The sequence below is a fragment of the Dipodomys spectabilis genome, unplaced genomic scaffold (assembly GCF_019054845.1).
Source record: "Dipodomys spectabilis isolate Male_0828 unplaced genomic scaffold, ASM1905484v1 ptg000094l, whole genome shotgun sequence".
Taxonomy (NCBI): Eukaryota; Metazoa; Chordata; class Mammalia; order Rodentia; family Heteromyidae; genus Dipodomys; species Dipodomys spectabilis.
In genome coordinates this window covers 19,807,676-19,826,082 of record NW_024870771.1, presented here as the reverse complement: position 1 = coordinate 19,826,082, position 18,407 = coordinate 19,807,676, and the positions used below count along the sequence as shown (strand labels likewise).

Genomic DNA, 18,407 nt, shown 5'->3' with positions numbered 1-18,407 from the left:
CCTAACTGAATAGTGTCCCTTCTTCCTCCTGCTTCCAACTGGCTTATCTAAAATCCTTTGTTTAAGCCAGGGGATTGGACCATTTTATAGTCTGTGCTATGAAAAGCTTATGCATAATACATATTTTAAAATAATATCTTATTTTTCTAGAGTTAGAAATGTCTTGTCTAAACCTTTTATAGCATTATTAAGCTAATAATGAGATTGGGCAGGAAGTGAATTGTATTTCAAATAAATTAAATATAACAAAATGTGTGTATACATATACATTTATGTGCATGTATATGTTGGTATGTGTGAAGGCTTCCTAAGGATCTATGTTCTTATGTTTATATATGTGTGTACATATTCAGATTTAGAGGGTTATCAGCTCAAGCAATAATGATGTTTTCTAATCTATCTTCCTACCTATCTATAAATTAATATATGTCTATAGATATTTGAATATTTGAATCTTTATTCCTATTTGGAGATAAATAGCTATTTATCTATCTATTTCCAAAATCCAGATAGATAGATAGATAGATAGATAGATAGATAAATAGATAGATGTAGAAATTGATATATATTACCAAAGGCTTACTCCAAAAATCTAGAATATATATGCATGTAATAGATTTATAGATAAATAGATAGATATCTCATTCTCTCTCTATATTACAAGATATATATCTGTAGAGATATATATCACCAAAACTTATCCAGAAATCTGGAGTGATACTCATTCTCTCCTCATAGTCCCTCTGCCTCTGTCATTTCCAAACTTTAGGGCACAGGAGTCTTTCCTATCTACTGTGTTAATTTTAATCACATCATCAACTCATCTCTCCCAGTGCTTTCTCAGCCTCGAGTCATGGCAATGCATATTTTATATTTTCTGGCACTTGTGACATTTCAGTTTGTGTTTAATGATTTCTTGCCATGATCTTTAATATCTGACATCTTAGAACACCATCATTATCCTATTTCCACCTCTAGTTATAATGTTTCTGACAAAAGTGAATCATTGCAGTGAAGGCTCTTAATAGGGACATTACTGTGGCAATAAAAGATGTAAATTGCAGTTCCAAACAACCTAGAAGTGTGATCACGATGCAGTGATCAATTGTTAGATGAATAATAATATACATGTGAGGTCAGATGAAGCACTTAAGCTAAGAGTAGAGGAAAGACTTAAAGTAGGAGTCTTAGAATTAAATGTTAGGGAAATACAATTTGAATAGGTAGAATGGAGAAGATAGTTTGTTATAGCAAGGGCGTGTATGGAACACATTCACAGGAAAAAGCCAACCTGTAGATTTAAAGGATAAAAGAGCAAATAATGCTAAAGATATCTACAGTGTTAGTGACCTATCCTTCAAAGCACCTGGGTTGAAGGATTTTGTCTTTTATTATGTAAAGGGATGGATTTGCATTACACATTAAGTGTCCATCTAAAACATTCTAACTGCTTACAGATAAATCTCTTATACCCAGGCTTTTATTTGCAAATCCTAAGCATTTCCTACAGATATCTTTTAGAGACTTTGCACCAAGCATAACTAAAATTTACAATTTTAATTTTTAATAAGTATTTTTTCTGTCATTCCCTCAGGGTTAGGGTGGCAATTTTCTTTCAGGGTTAACACCTTGAAAGTTAATATTTTATATAGGTTCTTCCTTTTCTGTTTTTTTTTTTTTTTTTGTCGTTGTTTGTGGAGCTTGAACTCTGGGCCTGAGTGCTGTCCCTCAGCTCTTCAGCTCAAGGCGAGCACTCTACCACTTGAGCTACAACACCATTTACGCTTTCTGGTGGTTTATTGGAAATTAGAGTTTCATGGATTTTCTTGCCCGGGCTCGCTTTGAACTGCGATCCTCAGATTTGAGCCTCCTGAGTAGCTAGGATTACAGATGTGAGCCACCGGTGCCTGGCTTCCTTTTCTGTTTTCAAACATTGTCCAAAAGTTGGTGTTTTTGTTTTTTGTTTTGTTTTTGTTTTTCTTTTTGTTTGTTTGTTTTTTGGTTTTTATTTCTCCTGTGTGTCCAATTCTGAAGAGTCCTCTTCTGTTTTACCCCTGCTTCTGCCTTCATTTCTTGACCTTGCAATTCTGGATTGACACTAATGCCTCCTATTTGGCATCATGAGCTCAATATGGCATGAGATCTACCATTTGTCAAAATAGTGACCAGCGTGGTTCCAGCCCAGCCCAGGTGAGAGTTCAGTATGTGCATCTGTCATGCCAGTTACCATGAGGCAGCTTAAAGAGTAGGATCATGGTCTATGCTGCCGTGGGCAGAAAGTGACACCCTATCTTGAAAACAACCAAGTAAAAGGGGCTACAGATATGGCTTAAGTGGTAAGACTATCTGCTAAACATACATAAAGAGCCCTGAGGTAAATCCCCAACCTCCGGTACTGCCCCATAAAAGTAAATAAAACAAAACGAGTGATCTGCTATACCCATGCTGTCCATGTGTAATAATGTGTTCAGAAATATTAATGAAAATCCATAATGGTGTCTCACATTTTCCTGCAAATGCTTTTAGTGAAAGTTTCATCACTAACAGTATCATCAAATTTAAGAAAGGGGGAGGGTTTTGTATTTAAAACTTCAAGGCATTGTCCTCTCCCACATTCATCCTTATGGCAATTATGATTTTAGCAAAATGTAACAATCTAGCAAACCCTAGGAAAAGTAGAATCCGTATATAAGAGGAATGTCTTATGATCCAGAAATCAATACTTATTTTTGGTCTTGATTTCTAACCTTTCTAGAAAATATAGAGGAAAAAGCAACCCTGTGTTTATATTTTCCTATGAGACAATGATTATGTATAATCAAAGGGCTCCTCTTCCATGTGTCCTCAGCTCTTACCCAGATGGTATGTTATGGCCCTTTATGGCTAGTACCTGCAGGCATTTACTTTTGGGTCCCTCTCCACCATGGACTACAGAGATCACTGTACTTGATCACTGTGCTTCTCTTTCACTGCTGAATTGGCATAGATAGAAATAATATAGTGGACGTTGTTTTCCAATTGTGACTTTACCTGTAAGTACAATGGCTACCACAGTACTTGCCGCATGGAGAGTATTCAGTTTGTGAGTTTGGGGAGAATGAAATAACACAAACAAATGTGGCACTACAATTTGCTCCTAAATTGCTGAGTGCACATTGCATTTTCCAATATAATCGGATGTATTGTGTTCCTTACTTGGTCTAGTAAACCAAGCATATGCTTTTTTGTCTGCTCATCCCTCTTTGTCTCTGAGTCACAGAGGTAATACAGAAGTAAAGCCCGCTGGACTTTGGAGTGAAATATGCACTGCTACACATCCCAGATGAATATGACAGCATATACATATATAGAATCCTTTTCTGCATTTTTTCATTTCAATGGTAATTAGGTGGTTTAATATATATGTATATATACATACATATATATGTATTATACACACATATATATATTATATCACACACACACACACACACACACACACACATATATATATATATATATATATATATATATATATATATATATATGATATCATTATTGGTAGCAATCATCCTCCAAAAACACTAATTTGAAAACAAATCACACTGAGACTCAACCACAAAGGTATTGCTGCCTTCATTGGGTCAGTGTTAATAAAGGGTCTCTTGGTGGTTTCTGGAAAACAGTACTTTCCCAAATGCAATGGATGATAACATTAATGGTTTATACTAAGAGTTATTTCCCTAAGACACTCAGCATTCCTGAATCTTTCAGAGTGTGTCTCTTACATTGTATCTCCAGTGAATCTCTGTACAGCACCACTGACCTGCAAATCCCTCGCTAAATTCTGGGACCGTTTAGCTTCGTGGGCCCCTGAAAAGATATTTGGAGAGTTTCCCAGATTGTGTACTGCTGCCATAAGCTGGAGGGAGTATAGTGATAATTAATAAAGTGCCAGACTGGATAATTGTAGGAACTGTAAAAGAGACTAAAATGTTGTTACCTGAGGCACAGAGGCACCTGTGAAAGTGTGAAGTTAATTTGTGTGAAGAATATCACATGGGGTTGAAGGAGAACAAGGAGATGAGAGTCCCTTTAAATAAATCAGACTTCAGTGAGGGAAGCTTTTTACAAAGAAAAAGTAAAAAAGAAAGAAAAAAATCATGCTGATAAGATAATGTGAGGCATATGAAAGGTGGTCTTCTTTGACTGTCTTATTATGTTTGGTTTTCTTTGACCTTGAGACAGGTTTAAGAGCTATGAACTACTTTCCTAGCTCTCATAGGACAGAAATGATGGCACTGTCCTCTTAACTGTTTTTTTTTAAACTGATAATAGGCCTCTGTCTCCTGAGTAATACCTTTCAGGAATAGTACATTTACCTCTGTAATGCTGGGAGAGATGACCTTGTATCTTCAATTTTACCTTCAGTCCCCACAGACCAATTTCTATAAAATTCCAATATACAATAAGTTAATGGCAAAGAGGAGAAGAGATGAGGGTACCTATCTCACAGATTACCCCAAGGAACATTAGGAACTAAGAAGTTCTTAGCATCCTGAAGATTATATTATACATGGTGAATACATTACATCTACTAAACTTCTTGTTCTTTTCATTGTTGAAATGAGTTTATTTATTTATTTATTTCTACACACTTGGTCTGCTGATACCCTACCACATGAGGCACACTTCCACCCCAGCATTTTTCTTATTATTTTGGAGAATGAGTCTCTCATGGACTTTTCTGCTGGGGTTGGCCACCAACCAAAATCCTGTGGATCTCAAATTCCTGAGTATATAAAATTATAGGCATGAGCCACTGACATGTGGTTGAAATGGATCTTTAAAAAAATGAAAATGAAAAACTTTGAAAGTAATTATTACCAATGATCACATTGATTTCTAAAATGTCTTTACACCAATTGTATAAAGCATTATACTTATCATTGCCAGTTGATTATCCACTGTGCTCATTGTTTATCTCTGGTCAGGGATTAACAACCTATCTGGTCCAACAACAATTCGTTTTTTTTTAATTTTAATTTTTATATTTTGTGAACATACTGTACAGAGGGGTTACAATTACATGGGCAAGACAATGTGTACATTTCTTATCAAGCATTGCAGCCTCTTCTTTTGTTTACCCTTCGCCTCCCTTCCCAGCCTTCTCATTGTTGCAACAGGTCCACCTGTATCCTTAAACAACTCCAACAACAATTCTTTTTTTTTTTTCCAACAACAATTCTTTAATAATAATAAATAAAAATTTCAGAAGCTGGGTACCAATGGCTTATGGCTATAATCCCAGGAGGCTGAGATCTGAGGATCACAGTTCAAAGCCAACCTGGTCAGGAAAGTCCGTTTGAGATTTTTATCTCCAATTAACCATCAGAAAACCAGAAGTGTTGCTGTGGCTCAAGTGGTAGAACACCTGCCTTGAGATAAAGAGCTCAGACTCAGAGTTCAAGCCTAATGACTGGGGAAAAATAATCTTGGAACTGTTGTGTGTACTCAGGTCCTTAACTTGAAATCTGAGTAAAAATCAAAATGACTGGGCATCAGTTACTCACACCCATAATGCTAGCTACTCAGGAGACTGACCTCTAAGGATCAGTAAAAGACAGCACCCAGATTCTAAGTTCAAGCCCAGTACAAGCATGAACATGTGCATGCACACACACACACACACACAAGCAAATACAATAAAAATAAAATGGTGTAATCTGTACTAAAATATCAAAAACTAACTTGTTTATTTGACCTTCCATGAAATCAGGAGAAATAAGAGCTAAATAAAATTTCCAAAAAGACAGTTCAATTGCCATTATAATGATGCCCTCCCTGTATTAGTCCATAATGCATAAAAGTTAACATGAAGTTACCTGATATTAACTGGGTTTTCTATTGTTTCTTCTCTGAATCTGCTTTATAAGCAAAGTAGCTTTGAAATAGCCAAGCTGCTGAGTTTTCATTCTTCTTTTCTGTGTTTGAATACAATTTCCCCTGCTCAGACTATCAGATTGCATACTCTAGTTTGTGAAATTAAATGACACACAATTAAAATTAAAGCCAATTAGCATACAGAAAATAGCTTGTAATTTTGTTTTTTAAATAATACAAAGAGTGTCCTATATTTCAATTCTTACACAGATTAAGGGGTCCAATTCAACAAAACTGCCCCCACTTTTGACTTGGGATGCATATTACAGGCCTTGAGACTGATAAAGATGTAGGCAGGGTAATACTTAGATGGATTGTGAAGATAGGAACCTCTGACTTTGCAGTTGAGGGAACATCACCTGCCTAGCACAGTGAAATATTGACCAACCTAGAATTCTCCCTCAATCCTCAAAACATGATGTTTTGTTTTGATATTTTTATGTCAATGTGTTATATTAGGCATGCTTGTTTTTTTGTGGTCGTGGAGCTTGAACTCTGGGCCTGGGTACTGTCCCTGAGCTCTTCCACTCAAGGCTAGCACTCTACCACGAGCCACAGCACCACTTCTGGCTTTTTCGGCTTATGTGGTGCTGAGGAATTGAACCCAGGGCCTCATGCATGCAAGGCAAGCACACTACCACTGATTCACTTTCTAGCCCCTATTAATGTGTTCTTTACAAAATTTGCCCACCTAATATACACCGAGGGACCATTGCAGGTGTGATGTGTTCCTAGTGGATATCTCTTCTGTGTATGTGGTGATGAGGAATCAAACCAAGGTTCTCATGCATGTGAGGCAAGCACTCCACTACTGAGCCACCTTCCCCGCCCACATGCTTGATTTTTAAATCACTAAAAACAAGATTGAACTAAAACTCCCCTTTCAAACCTTGGGGTTCTATTAAAGGCTCTAAACCTATTTTCACATGGTTGACCTGATTTGCTAACCAGCCAATTCTGAAGCTCTAAATTAGCCCCATCTCTTTACTTTCATTGTCATAAATTCAAGTATGATTGAAAAGTTTGCATTGAGAGATAGAAGATATATTTATTGCTTAGAAAATCCAAGGTTTTTGCACTGTGTGTCAAAGACATGGACAAAGACCATAAACAACACTGAAACCTTCTATATATTAATAACTTAAGATTCTATGTTAGCCATTGTGGTTTGGAAAATGAAGGGAAGGAGGGTGGAGGGAAGTAAGCAAAGAAAGCAGAAACTGATTTTACCCTTTTCTGTTTTTTGGTAAACACCTGTGGCTATTGACCTAAATTAAGATGTACATGTTTGCTATGAAAACTTTGTAGTATGCTTAAGATGCTCATCATTTTAATTTTGTTTGTAATTTTTAGTGTTTTGGTGATGTGTCAACCCAATTTGCTTATCTTATTTTCAAATGTGAATTAGACAAATAGTTCCATTTCCTCTGAAGTCATTTCTGTCCCTTCATGTGTTTCACTTTCATTATGTATTAAATTCCTTCCGTTACCAATTCTGTTCAATTGTTAAATTGTAGGCTCCAAAATCAGTCCAGTTGCTGTCTCGCATCAAAAGAATCAGTTATATATTTGTGTTTTAATCTATTTTACTCTGGGAATTTCCTTCAAAGAGAGTCTTCCTTTAATGTGTCCTCATTAAATATAAATAATCAACTCTTAAAAACATAAAAGCACAGACACAGAAAATCATGACACAGAATGTTGATATCTTTTTCTTTTGATTAATCCAACATGAAAATATAAAAGCATTCCAGCTTCTTATGAATTTCAATATGCCTTTATTTTTTCATAATAAAATTATTAGTCTTTAAGGAAGAGTATATAGAAATCTATACTGATATTTTTCCTTCTGAATCATTTCCTGTGAACTGTTTAATAACTTCCAAATATTCGTCTGCTTCTTTATAATCAAACATACATCTGTACATATGCCAATGTATAGTATAAAGACATTGTCCCATTTGTTAGGAAATGGAAAGACTTGGAAAAAATTATATTAAGTGAAGTAAGCCAGGCCCAAAGAAACATAGGTCTCATGGTTTCTCTTATTTGCAATAACTAGTATATGTCTGAGACAAGCAAAAAGGTCAGATAAGTTGATGTTAGGTGAAATGAACCCCAAGATAAGTATTCAAATATTTTTTTTCTTTCATGTGATTGTTTCTAATATTTTTGTAAGATGATTTCTTTGTTGCTTTTTATGTCCCTCCCCCATGATATAAGCCCTGTTTTCACTGTATTTGATGTTGGTATAATTTGTGGAGGGGAAGGGAAAAACAAACTGTTTAAATAGGGATACAGGTGGACCCATTGCAACAATGAGATGTTCAAGACATTATGTCCAAAAACACACTTTACAACTTTGGACCGGGGGAGGGTGAGAGGAGGAGATGGGAAGGGAAGGGAAGGGGAAACAAAGGAGGAGGCAACAATGCTTGATAAGAAATGTACTCATTATCTTGCCCATGTAATTGTAACCCCTCTATATGGTATTTTCACAATAAAAAACAAACAAAAAAGAATGACATGCTCATTTTAGAGGTTTTGTGATTATAAATGCAATAATTTTAATAGGTATATGAAATATATAATTAAATATAATTATATAAAATATAAAGCTAAATATATAATATAAATATATACAAATATAACTGAAGATATAAAGATATCTTAAATATATTTCATATTTGATATTAATAAATTCAAATATCCAAATGCATGTTGATTTCTGTTATTTAGTCTCTTTTAGTAATCATTCTTTTTTTCTTCCTAGGTAACTTTCAAAGCATCTAGATATTCAGTGTCACCAGATTTAAAGTACGTCCTTCTGGCATATGATGTCAAACAGGTAAAGGAATGCTCCTCTGTGAGAAATTATTTCTTGGTGGAATCACCAAGAAAAACATTAGGTGACAGTTCATCATTTTATCTTAGGCATCTGCCAACCTAGAAATTTTAGTGTTATCCAGTCACTGCACAGGAACACTGATGGCTAGGTTGCATAGAGGTTTGGAAGCAATATCTATTCTTTGATACCTGATAGTGGATAACTGGAATAATTTCTTAAATGCCTTTAGTAAATGTGTCAGATGAATCAGAATTTGTGACATTCTCAGGCTTATCTTTGCTATACTTTGTGTGTGTGTGTGTGTGTGTGTGTGTGTGTGTTCATGGGCATGTAAATTAGACATTCTTCCTGGCTTCGTGCTGAGCTGCAGTGTGGATCTAGGAAGGGAATGATGCAAAAAGATGTTTCTGGTTTTAGTCATGGATTCTTATTGGGTGGTATTTGAATATAAGGTTTTCTGTCATAAAATTCTACAGTGGGGCCAGCCAAAAAAAAAAAAAAAAAAAAAAAAACTCTGAGCAACTAACACATTCTAATTACAATTAGTGTTTCATTATTGCATGTCCACTTGAGAGCAGAATTGAAACAATATGTACAGTTGTTGAGTATTTTGTACAAAGATATAATTTGCACAGTTCAAAAACAAAGTAAGTGTTAGAAAGGCAATTCTGCAGATTAGTTTCTGTAGAGAATAAATGATTGGAAACCATTCAAGAAAGTTTATGAGCTTTAAGACAGACAATAAAAATTTATGGACTTCAGGCAGGAAGCCTCATATAATGCTTGGGAAGCATTTGAACACATGAAATTTCACAGTTCAAAAGACCTGCTACTTGATGATTTTAGCCTTTTGGAATATAAAAATTTTGCTACGTATTTTATAGTTTTATTTAAAATAATTAATTTCCCCTGACAAAAGTAGAGCTATTTTGATCAATATAATCTTTTTCCCATTTTGTAGTATAGCCTCAATCCACATCCTCTGCCCTGGATTATATTAACTTGTAGAATTTGGAAATTCTATTATGTAAGAAAAACAGTTGGCTTTTAAGTTAAAATATTAAAATGTAGTAAGGAGTTTGAAAAGTAACATTTTTTTACCTGAAGAATTGAAATAGGAAATGACTATTATCTTAAGCTCAGGATGAATTTAAAGGCAGATTTATATGGGAAGAGTAATCAGAACAGGATTGATGGTAAATTAAATAGCTCAATGGAACATAATATGGAACTCAATCTGACAATGTGTCCAAAAGCTGCTGATCAATTGGCATTGATTGTCAGGTAAATATAAAGTAATAGTGAAGTTTATTCTGATTAAGATGTATAAATACCATGATGAAAGCCTTTTTTTTTTACAAGTGTTACTTGTCATAATAAAAGGAATGACAGGAAGTAAAACATTTTTTTTGGAGGGTTGTGTTAGAGGGAGGAGAGAAACAAAAGAAGAGGATGAATGAGATGAATTCCTCCTTGTACATCTAATGTATGCCAATTAAAAGAAATAAAAGGCAAAAGAAACAAGAGAAAGTATGATAAAAAATAAAACAGAAAAAAACAATGTTTTGGTTCTAGCTTTATACCATAAAGAAATCCAAACTCAAAATGGACCATGCATCTAAATATAAACTGTAAATATGACACCTTTAGGGAGAAATAAACACATGAAAAATTCCGTTCAGATCTGGGACCAGGGAGAAATTTCTTAAATTGTTCCCTAAAAGTATAGTCCAAATTGTTCCCCAAAAGTATAGCCCATGAAAGCAAACAGGTATTTAGTTTTGTGTGAAAGACCCTACAATGAGGATGAATATAGAAACAATAGTATAAAAGAAAATATTTCTGATTACATATTTGACAAAACCAATATTCTTTTGAAAACAGCTCTTTAAACACTTAAAGGCAACAACAAAGCAATCATACAATAAAAAAAATAGTCCCAGATATAAAAGGAGATTTCACTGAAGGGGTTGTTCACACAGCAAATGAATGTAAATATTTCAGTATCATCAGCATCAATTGGAAACAATTTATAACTTTATACCTATAAAATGGCTAAAGGTAAAGAATCAGTGATAGCATTAAATTACAGCATGCATTGAGAGAATCTTCAACATTACTACTGGAAATATGTGAAATGGTTTGCCTACTTTGGGTGATTTCTTGGTAGTCTCTTTACAAACTAAACATGCACTATCATCCAACCTGGCAAACTCATTTCAAGACATTTTTCTTGAAGAAATGAAAACTTACTTTCACCCAGAAGCCTAAACACAAAACTTACAGCAGTTTAGTTTTTGTAGCTGCAACATAACCCAAATGTTCTTTTGTAGGCAGTTGGTTAAACTGTGCAGAACCTTTCAATAGCATATACATCATAAGTAAAAAGAAATAATGTTTTGACTTGTGAAACAACTTGGGACAATGTCAGAATAATGTTCAGTTTTAAAAGCCTATCTTTCTGATGGATGAATAGAATTCTATTGTGTATATATACCACATTTTTTGATCCATTCATATATTAAGGGACATTTGGGCTGATTCCATATCTTGACTATGGGAAATAATGCTACAATAAACATGGTTGTGGTGGTGGCTTGATTGTATCTTTGTTCGTGTTCTATTGGATAGATGCCCAGAAGTGGAATTGCTGGATCATTGGAAGTTCTGTGTTTAGTCTTTTGAGGAACTTCCACACTGCTTTCCAGAGTTATTGAACAAATTTTAATTCCCACAAACAGTATAATAAAGTTCCCTTTCAGGGACTTCCCCATCAGAATTTGTTATTGTTAGTTTTCTTGATACTAGCTATTATAATGAGGGTAAGGTGGAATAATAGTGTTGTTTTGATATGTATTTTCTTTATGGCCAGAGATGATGAATATTTCTCCATATGTCTGTTGCTCATCTTTAGTTCTTCTGAGAAGACTTTAAGCCATTAGTCCATTTATTAAGTTGTTGTTTGTTTGGGAGGGTATCTTTTGATGTTTCAATTTTGTGAGCTGTAATTTTTATATTTTGGATATTAGGTCCTCATCTGTTGGGTAGCTGGTAACTTCCCTATTCTGTGGCCTTTCTACTTAGTTTGTGCCTATAAATCTACAAGTAAGTACACTGGGTAGCATCCAAGAGGTTATAAATGAATTAAATTAAGTAAAATAGAATCTATAGAGAACACAAATAGTATAATGCTTTAGAGAACTTAAGTCAAACCCTAACAAAATGAGTACTAAGAAATGGGTACTTGCAAAGGGGGAGTGGGGAGTAAGGAGAAGAGAATAGAAGAATGAATAGGTGAAATGAATGGAATGCAGGCAAAAATGCATTGTATAGGCACAGAAATGAGAAAAATAAGGAAAGGGGTAGATGAAAGGGAATGAAGCTGTTGAATGGGTGGCCCAGATCAAAATGCATTGTATATATATATATTGCTTTGTTAAATGACAAACAAATTCAATATATAATCTAAAACTTAAGAAAAGTGAGGCAAATGGTGAGATGGGAGGGGTGGTGAGAAGATTAAAAGGAATGAGATTGATCAACAGGCACTGTATTATCTATTCTGTTGAATGGCAACTTCTTTGTACAATTACCCACCAAAAACTAAAAATAGATTAGATTAAAAATAAAATAGAATTAAAAGCCGATCTCAGAGCTGATTGACTATATGACCAAATTTAGAGCTATTTTTTTTCCTAATCAGTATTGGGTTTGAACTCAGGGGTTCATACTTTTACCCTGCTTGCTTACTCTGAGAGAATCCTATGATCTGATATATTCCTTCAGCCCAGCATTTTTGTTGGCTAATTGTACATGGAGTTTCACAAACTTTGCTGTGACAATCCTCCCAGGTCTCAGACTAAGCTAAGATTACAAATGTGAACTACTTGTTCCAAGCTTATATACATTCTTTGAATAAGAAAATTATGCAAATGAATAACAAGAATTGAGTAACTGTTCCTAAGTGGTGATGAGGGAATTGTTACTGATTTTATATTTTTTTAGAATATGCATCTGTTTTTGTTTTATGGATAGTAAACCTTTGCCAAATATGGTATTTACAAATATTTTTGTCTGACTTGTAGTCTTTTTTTCCTTTTTTCAAAAGACATCTTTTTATGCACACATTTCTTAAAGTTTTAATGGTCTGATTTCTCTACTTGGTTCCTCTGCTGCATATGACTTTGGTGTCCATACCTAAGAATCAACTTCCCAATTACAGATCAGGAGGGTTTTTTTGACCCCGGATTTCTATTCAGAATTTAGTTTCATCCGCTCTCATATCTCTGATTCCTGTACTCTGCCCTCAGTTTAGGAATTGGGCCCAGGGTATTGAGCTCCCAGCCCAGTGTTCTACCACTGAGCTAATTCTTGGGCTCAAAGCTAGCTTTAGATTTTATAAGTAACTTGTTGATGTTACTTTGAATTAGTTGTTTTGTATATCCTATGAGATAAAAATCCTGATGTGTCATCTACTGGTAAACTACTTGTCCAAATGATTGTATTGATTTTCACTTTCCTTCAGTAATAGCTGTCATGTTATATTCCTGTCCCAGCAGAAGATTGTCCATATCTTAAAGAAAAACTAATTGTTAAATTGGGAGATTGCATATACTATGACTACTAAATAGATGCATGCATGTTGACATACCATAGAATCAGTAGTAATGCTGATTGGTATATTGTTGTATAATCATTATATTGTGTCATGAATTGCTCTTAATTTAGTGATTTTAAATCAATACATTTACTACCTCTTACAGTTTCTACTGGAATACTCAAATCATTACTGTACCTTAGGTTCATCAAGAGAGTTCTGTAAAATGTTAATGGCTAGGTCCTACCCTGCAGAAATGCTGATAAAATTCTAGTGTATACTTTAAACTTCATAGTTTTAAAAACTCACCAGCTGATTGTAATGTACACCCAGGTTGAAGAGTAATGGATTTAAGTGAAATGGTCTCTTCTACCTACTGAAGATTTCCAAGACTTTAGGATTTAAGTGAAACGGTCTCTTCTACCTACTGAAGATTTCCAAGACTTTAGACAAGGGAGTACTAGAGAGAAAAATAAGAGCTTTGTTAAAATATATACTGCACCATATTGTTCCAAAGTTTTCACATGTATTCCTTTAAATTTTACAACTTCCATTCTTTCTCTCCATTTCTCCCTCCTTCTTTAACTTCCTCTCCTCCCCTCTCTCTCTCTACTTTTTCCTCCTCCTCCTCCTCCTCCTCCTCCTCCTCCTCCTCCTCCTCCTCCTCCTCCTCCTCCTCCTCCTCCTCCTCCTCCTCCTCCTCCTCCTCCTCCTCCTCCTCCTCCTCCTCCTCCTCCTCCTCCTCCTCCTCCTCCTCCTCCTCCTCCTCCTCCTCCTCCTCCCGTCCCCCTCCCCCCCCCCTCCTCCTCCTCCTTCTTTTTCTTCTTCTCCCTGTCCACCCACCTTTTCTCTCTCTCTTCTGGAGGTTTAACTCTGAATATAATGCTTGCTAGGTAAGTGCTCTTCCACTAGATCTATGTCCTAGCTCTTGTGTTTTAGTTAACTTTTTGACTAGGATCTTGCCTATTGATGGGATTGGTGTGGGCCACAATTCTCCTGTCCAAGTTCGATATTTACCATGATGCTCAGCTTATTGGTTGAGATGGTACCTCAGTTACTTTTTGCTCTGGATAAAATAAGGTGAACAGGATTAATCTTCCTGAGGAGCTGGAGTTATAGATGTGTACCCAAGAGCTTGGGACATCTGATCTTTAGTAGGCTTTATTATTGACAATATAGAAGGCATTTTTCAAAACTTGTCTAATGTGATCAGTATTGAAACTGCTTTTGGAGCAATGATTTTCAATGTATAGATTTTGTGACAAGTCAGAGTAGGGTGGAACTCATTCGAAATACATCGGTCATAGTCTAGACTCCTGGAAGCAGAAGTCTAGTACAGGGCTCTGAAATCTAGTTATATAAGAAATCTAGTTATAGAAGACTTCTAGGTGATTCCAATGCACACTTAACACTGAAGACCTCTAAGGAACAGTTCCTTACAAGTCAGCAAAGATTTACAAAAATCACCATTCATGAGAAAGGATCAAATACTTTTTAATTAAGATTCTCACCACCATGTGTCCCTGGCTTTTGTATCCATCTTTGAGAATCTGATGAATTTTCTAAACTGAACACATCCACAACACCATTATCAAGATTAAAACAATGAAAGCCTTGTATTTCTACAGGGTAGACCATTGCTCTCTATTATAGGAGCTTACATTTTTTTTGGCCTGACTTTTTGCTTTATATAATAAATTGAGTAAAGTGTACATCTTTGTATTCCTCTTGCTCAGTGAAGTATTTACAACATTTATTTATGGTTTTCAATAGTTATGGCTTCATTGACACTTCTCAATTCTGTGTGTGTGTGTATATGTGCACACACATGTGCATGCCAGTGATAGGCTTGAACTCAGGGCCTGGGTGCTATCCTTGAGCATTTTTCCTCAAGGCTAGCTTTCTAACACTTGAGCACATCTCCATTTTTGGCTTTTTGGTGGTTAGTTGGAAATAAGAGTCTCACAATCTTTCCTACCCAGGCTGGCTTTGAACCACAATTCTCATATTTCAGCCTCCTAGTAGCTAAGATTATAGATGTGAGCCACCAGACTCACTTGGTTCTCATTTCTGCTTAATATTTCATGCATGAATCAAAATGTATCAACTCTACTATTGATTGGATTATAAATAAATGTAGGTGAATAATAGGTTTTTGTGTTAAGATTATTTCTATGTAGCTTCTTTCCCTGTGCATTATCCCCCTTCCCCCTTGGCATCTATTTTAAAGCAAGATTATACAAGAAGAAATGTAGATTTGTTGCACACTTATGTCATTAAGGAGACAAGTGTGATAATCACTTTATACCTTCTACCATCCTTGCTTCTGGGCATTGATGTTATATTTTACAGAGGAAAATTAGACATATTAAAAGCCATATTCAGGGCCTCACCTCTGCAAGAGTGGCTTGATTTCATTCTCCTAGCTACAAAGTCTCTAGTTGTTTTTTTTTTTATTTCACTATCATCTTGAGAAAGTTCTTACCTATCTTCAATGAGTTATTTTTTATACTAGCATAGCTATTGTCCAAATTTCTTGAAATCACATCAACAGGATTACAATTAATTGAAAGGCTAATTTAATTTTTATTAAGTATATTATTTTTAATATTCATGTATCATTTATTTATTATTTGTCTATATTTATTGTGATAATGGAGTTGGATCTCAGAGCTTTTCACTTGTTAGATAAGCATTCTACCTTTGAGCCACAACTCTAGTGCTCAGCACTTACAATACTTCTGTAGGTTTGGTGACTTTGCATTTTATTTTATTTCTATACCTTCATTTTTTGAAATTGTTTCTCAAAATAATTACATTTCGTGACCAAAATGTGAGAACACTTCTAAAAGAGAAAACATATTCATAGGTAAATAATGATACATTTAAATCTGGATGAGCATATTTGATTGCAAATCAACACTTATTTTGACATTCTCCATATCAGAACAAACTAGTTTTCTGTTATTACAAATAATATTCAAATACTTTAAAATTTATCACTAAATCTATTTTGTGCATTAACCCATTATATTTGAAATTTTTGGTTCATTTCAGTTATTTAAGAGTTGGAGTTTTTAAACTATCCTTGGAAAATGAACAGGCTTTTATGTATATTCTACTCCATTTTTTTTTAATTTTCAGGGTTCAAGCATTTTAATTCATGGCTTTGTACTGGCTAGGCATTTTATCACCTGAGACATACCCACAACAATTTTTACTTTCCTTAGTTTTCCATAGAGTCTTATGTTTATGGCAGAGCCTGCCTGAACTGCAATTTATGCTTCTCATGTAGCTAACATGGCAGGCATGTACCATCACATCCAGCTTTTTATTGATTAAAATGAGATCACAGAAACTGTCTTCCTGGCCTGGCCTTGAACTTCATTTGCTTGAGGTCTACCTCATCAGTAGCTAGAATTACAGTGTTGGGCCACTCTGTCTACCCTTTATAATTTATTTTTATTAACTTTAAGTTGCTATAGAAAGGTAATGTAATCTGTATTTAGGGGAAAAAACAAAGGAGGAGGCAACAATGGTTGATAGGAAATGTAATCATTACCTTGCTCATGTGACTGTAACCCTTCTATACAGTATTTTTACAATAAAGAATGTATTTTTAAAAAATGAAACATAAAATAAAAACAAACATTATTTTTTGGGGGGGTCCGGTCCTGGGGCCTGAACTCTGCACCTGGGCAGCTCAAGGTTAGCACTTTACCACTTGAGCCACAGCGCCACTTCCAGCTTTTTATTTTTTCTGCTTATGTGGTGCTGAGGAATTGAACCTAGGGCCTCAAGCATGCAAGGCAAGCGCTCTACCACTAAGCCACCTTCTCAGCCCCTAAAAACAAACATTTTTGAACCATTTAAATGAATTCTTATTTACAAATTACTTGTTGATTGGTTTTAAAACACATGTTAAATATAAGAGTTAACTAATTTACATGTTTACATTGTTCATTCTGTCTTATATTTGTGGTCAAAATATAATTAAATTTATTGATCTTTTGGTTTAATTAGAATTATTGTTTATGCATAAGGATACATAAATTTGCATTATATTTGAAATTATTGGTTCATTTGAATTATTTAAGAGTTGGAGTTTTTAAGCCATTTTTGGAAAATGAACAGGTTATATATATATATATATACATATATATATATTTACATATATATATTCCTGAATTTAAAAAAGTAGGTGAATGATTCATTAAATCTTGTATAATAGAGGGAACATGTCAATTTTACCTGTGCTGTCGCTGCTCTATTAGCCTCTGCCCTCCCATTTTTCTTTGCTTTACTCTAAGGTAAAATACATTCCATTCAGCATTAATCCTTACTGCTCTGTAGGTCTGTAGAACAAATCTTCCTTCTGATAAATATCTATTTTAACAGAGAATTAACCACTGTAAAATGAATTCTGCATGCACTACTGCTTGAAAAAAGTAACTCTCCTCTAGTGAATTATCTAATTAAATTCTGGGATGTTTTACAATTTCAGAAACATATTTAAGAAGTCTGAAGCAGTACATGGTCTGGCCATAGGATTGTCTAGGCTGTTAAACTTTAAACACATTGGGTGCACAGATATTTTAAATAATCTGGTTAATGATAAACTTAGGCAAAGTGCCATATGGAAGTGACTGTAATTCTAATATATGGCATTTTTAGTTTATCCAAAATCATTTCAACTTCTTGTACTTGTAGACATGAATACCTTTTTTGTTTATAGCTTTGTTGCTAAACTGCTACAACATCTCACAATATAACATTGAGCTTAGAACTTATAAAAGAGGCTGATTTGATGTGGAATATATGCTAGTATATGCTTTATTATATACACGTAAGTATACACATATGTGCATATGTGTATATATACATATACATGTATAGGTGTGCATATACATAAAATAGATGATGGAAGTTTCTAAAAGGGGAGAGGAAAGGAAAAAGGAAGAAAGAAAGCAAGAATGATGGGAAGGAGGGAAGAAAGCTAGGCAATAAATAAGGAAGAAGGCTTACTGAAAGTGAAGTAGT

General features: G+C 34.7%; 1 protein-coding gene across 1 annotated transcript in view; it reads left to right on the top strand.

Moving 5' to 3' along the window:
- Nucleotides 1-18,407, top strand: part of Dpp10 (dipeptidyl peptidase like 10) — a 666,755-nt gene that overhangs the window by 352,127 nt on the left and 296,221 nt on the right. Inside the window, exon 5 of the mRNA XM_042685166.1 lies at nt 8,696-8,770. Within this exon, the coding sequence (XP_042541100.1) occupies nt 8,696-8,770 (75 nt within the window). The remainder of the gene's footprint in view (nt 1-8,695; nt 8,771-18,407) is intronic.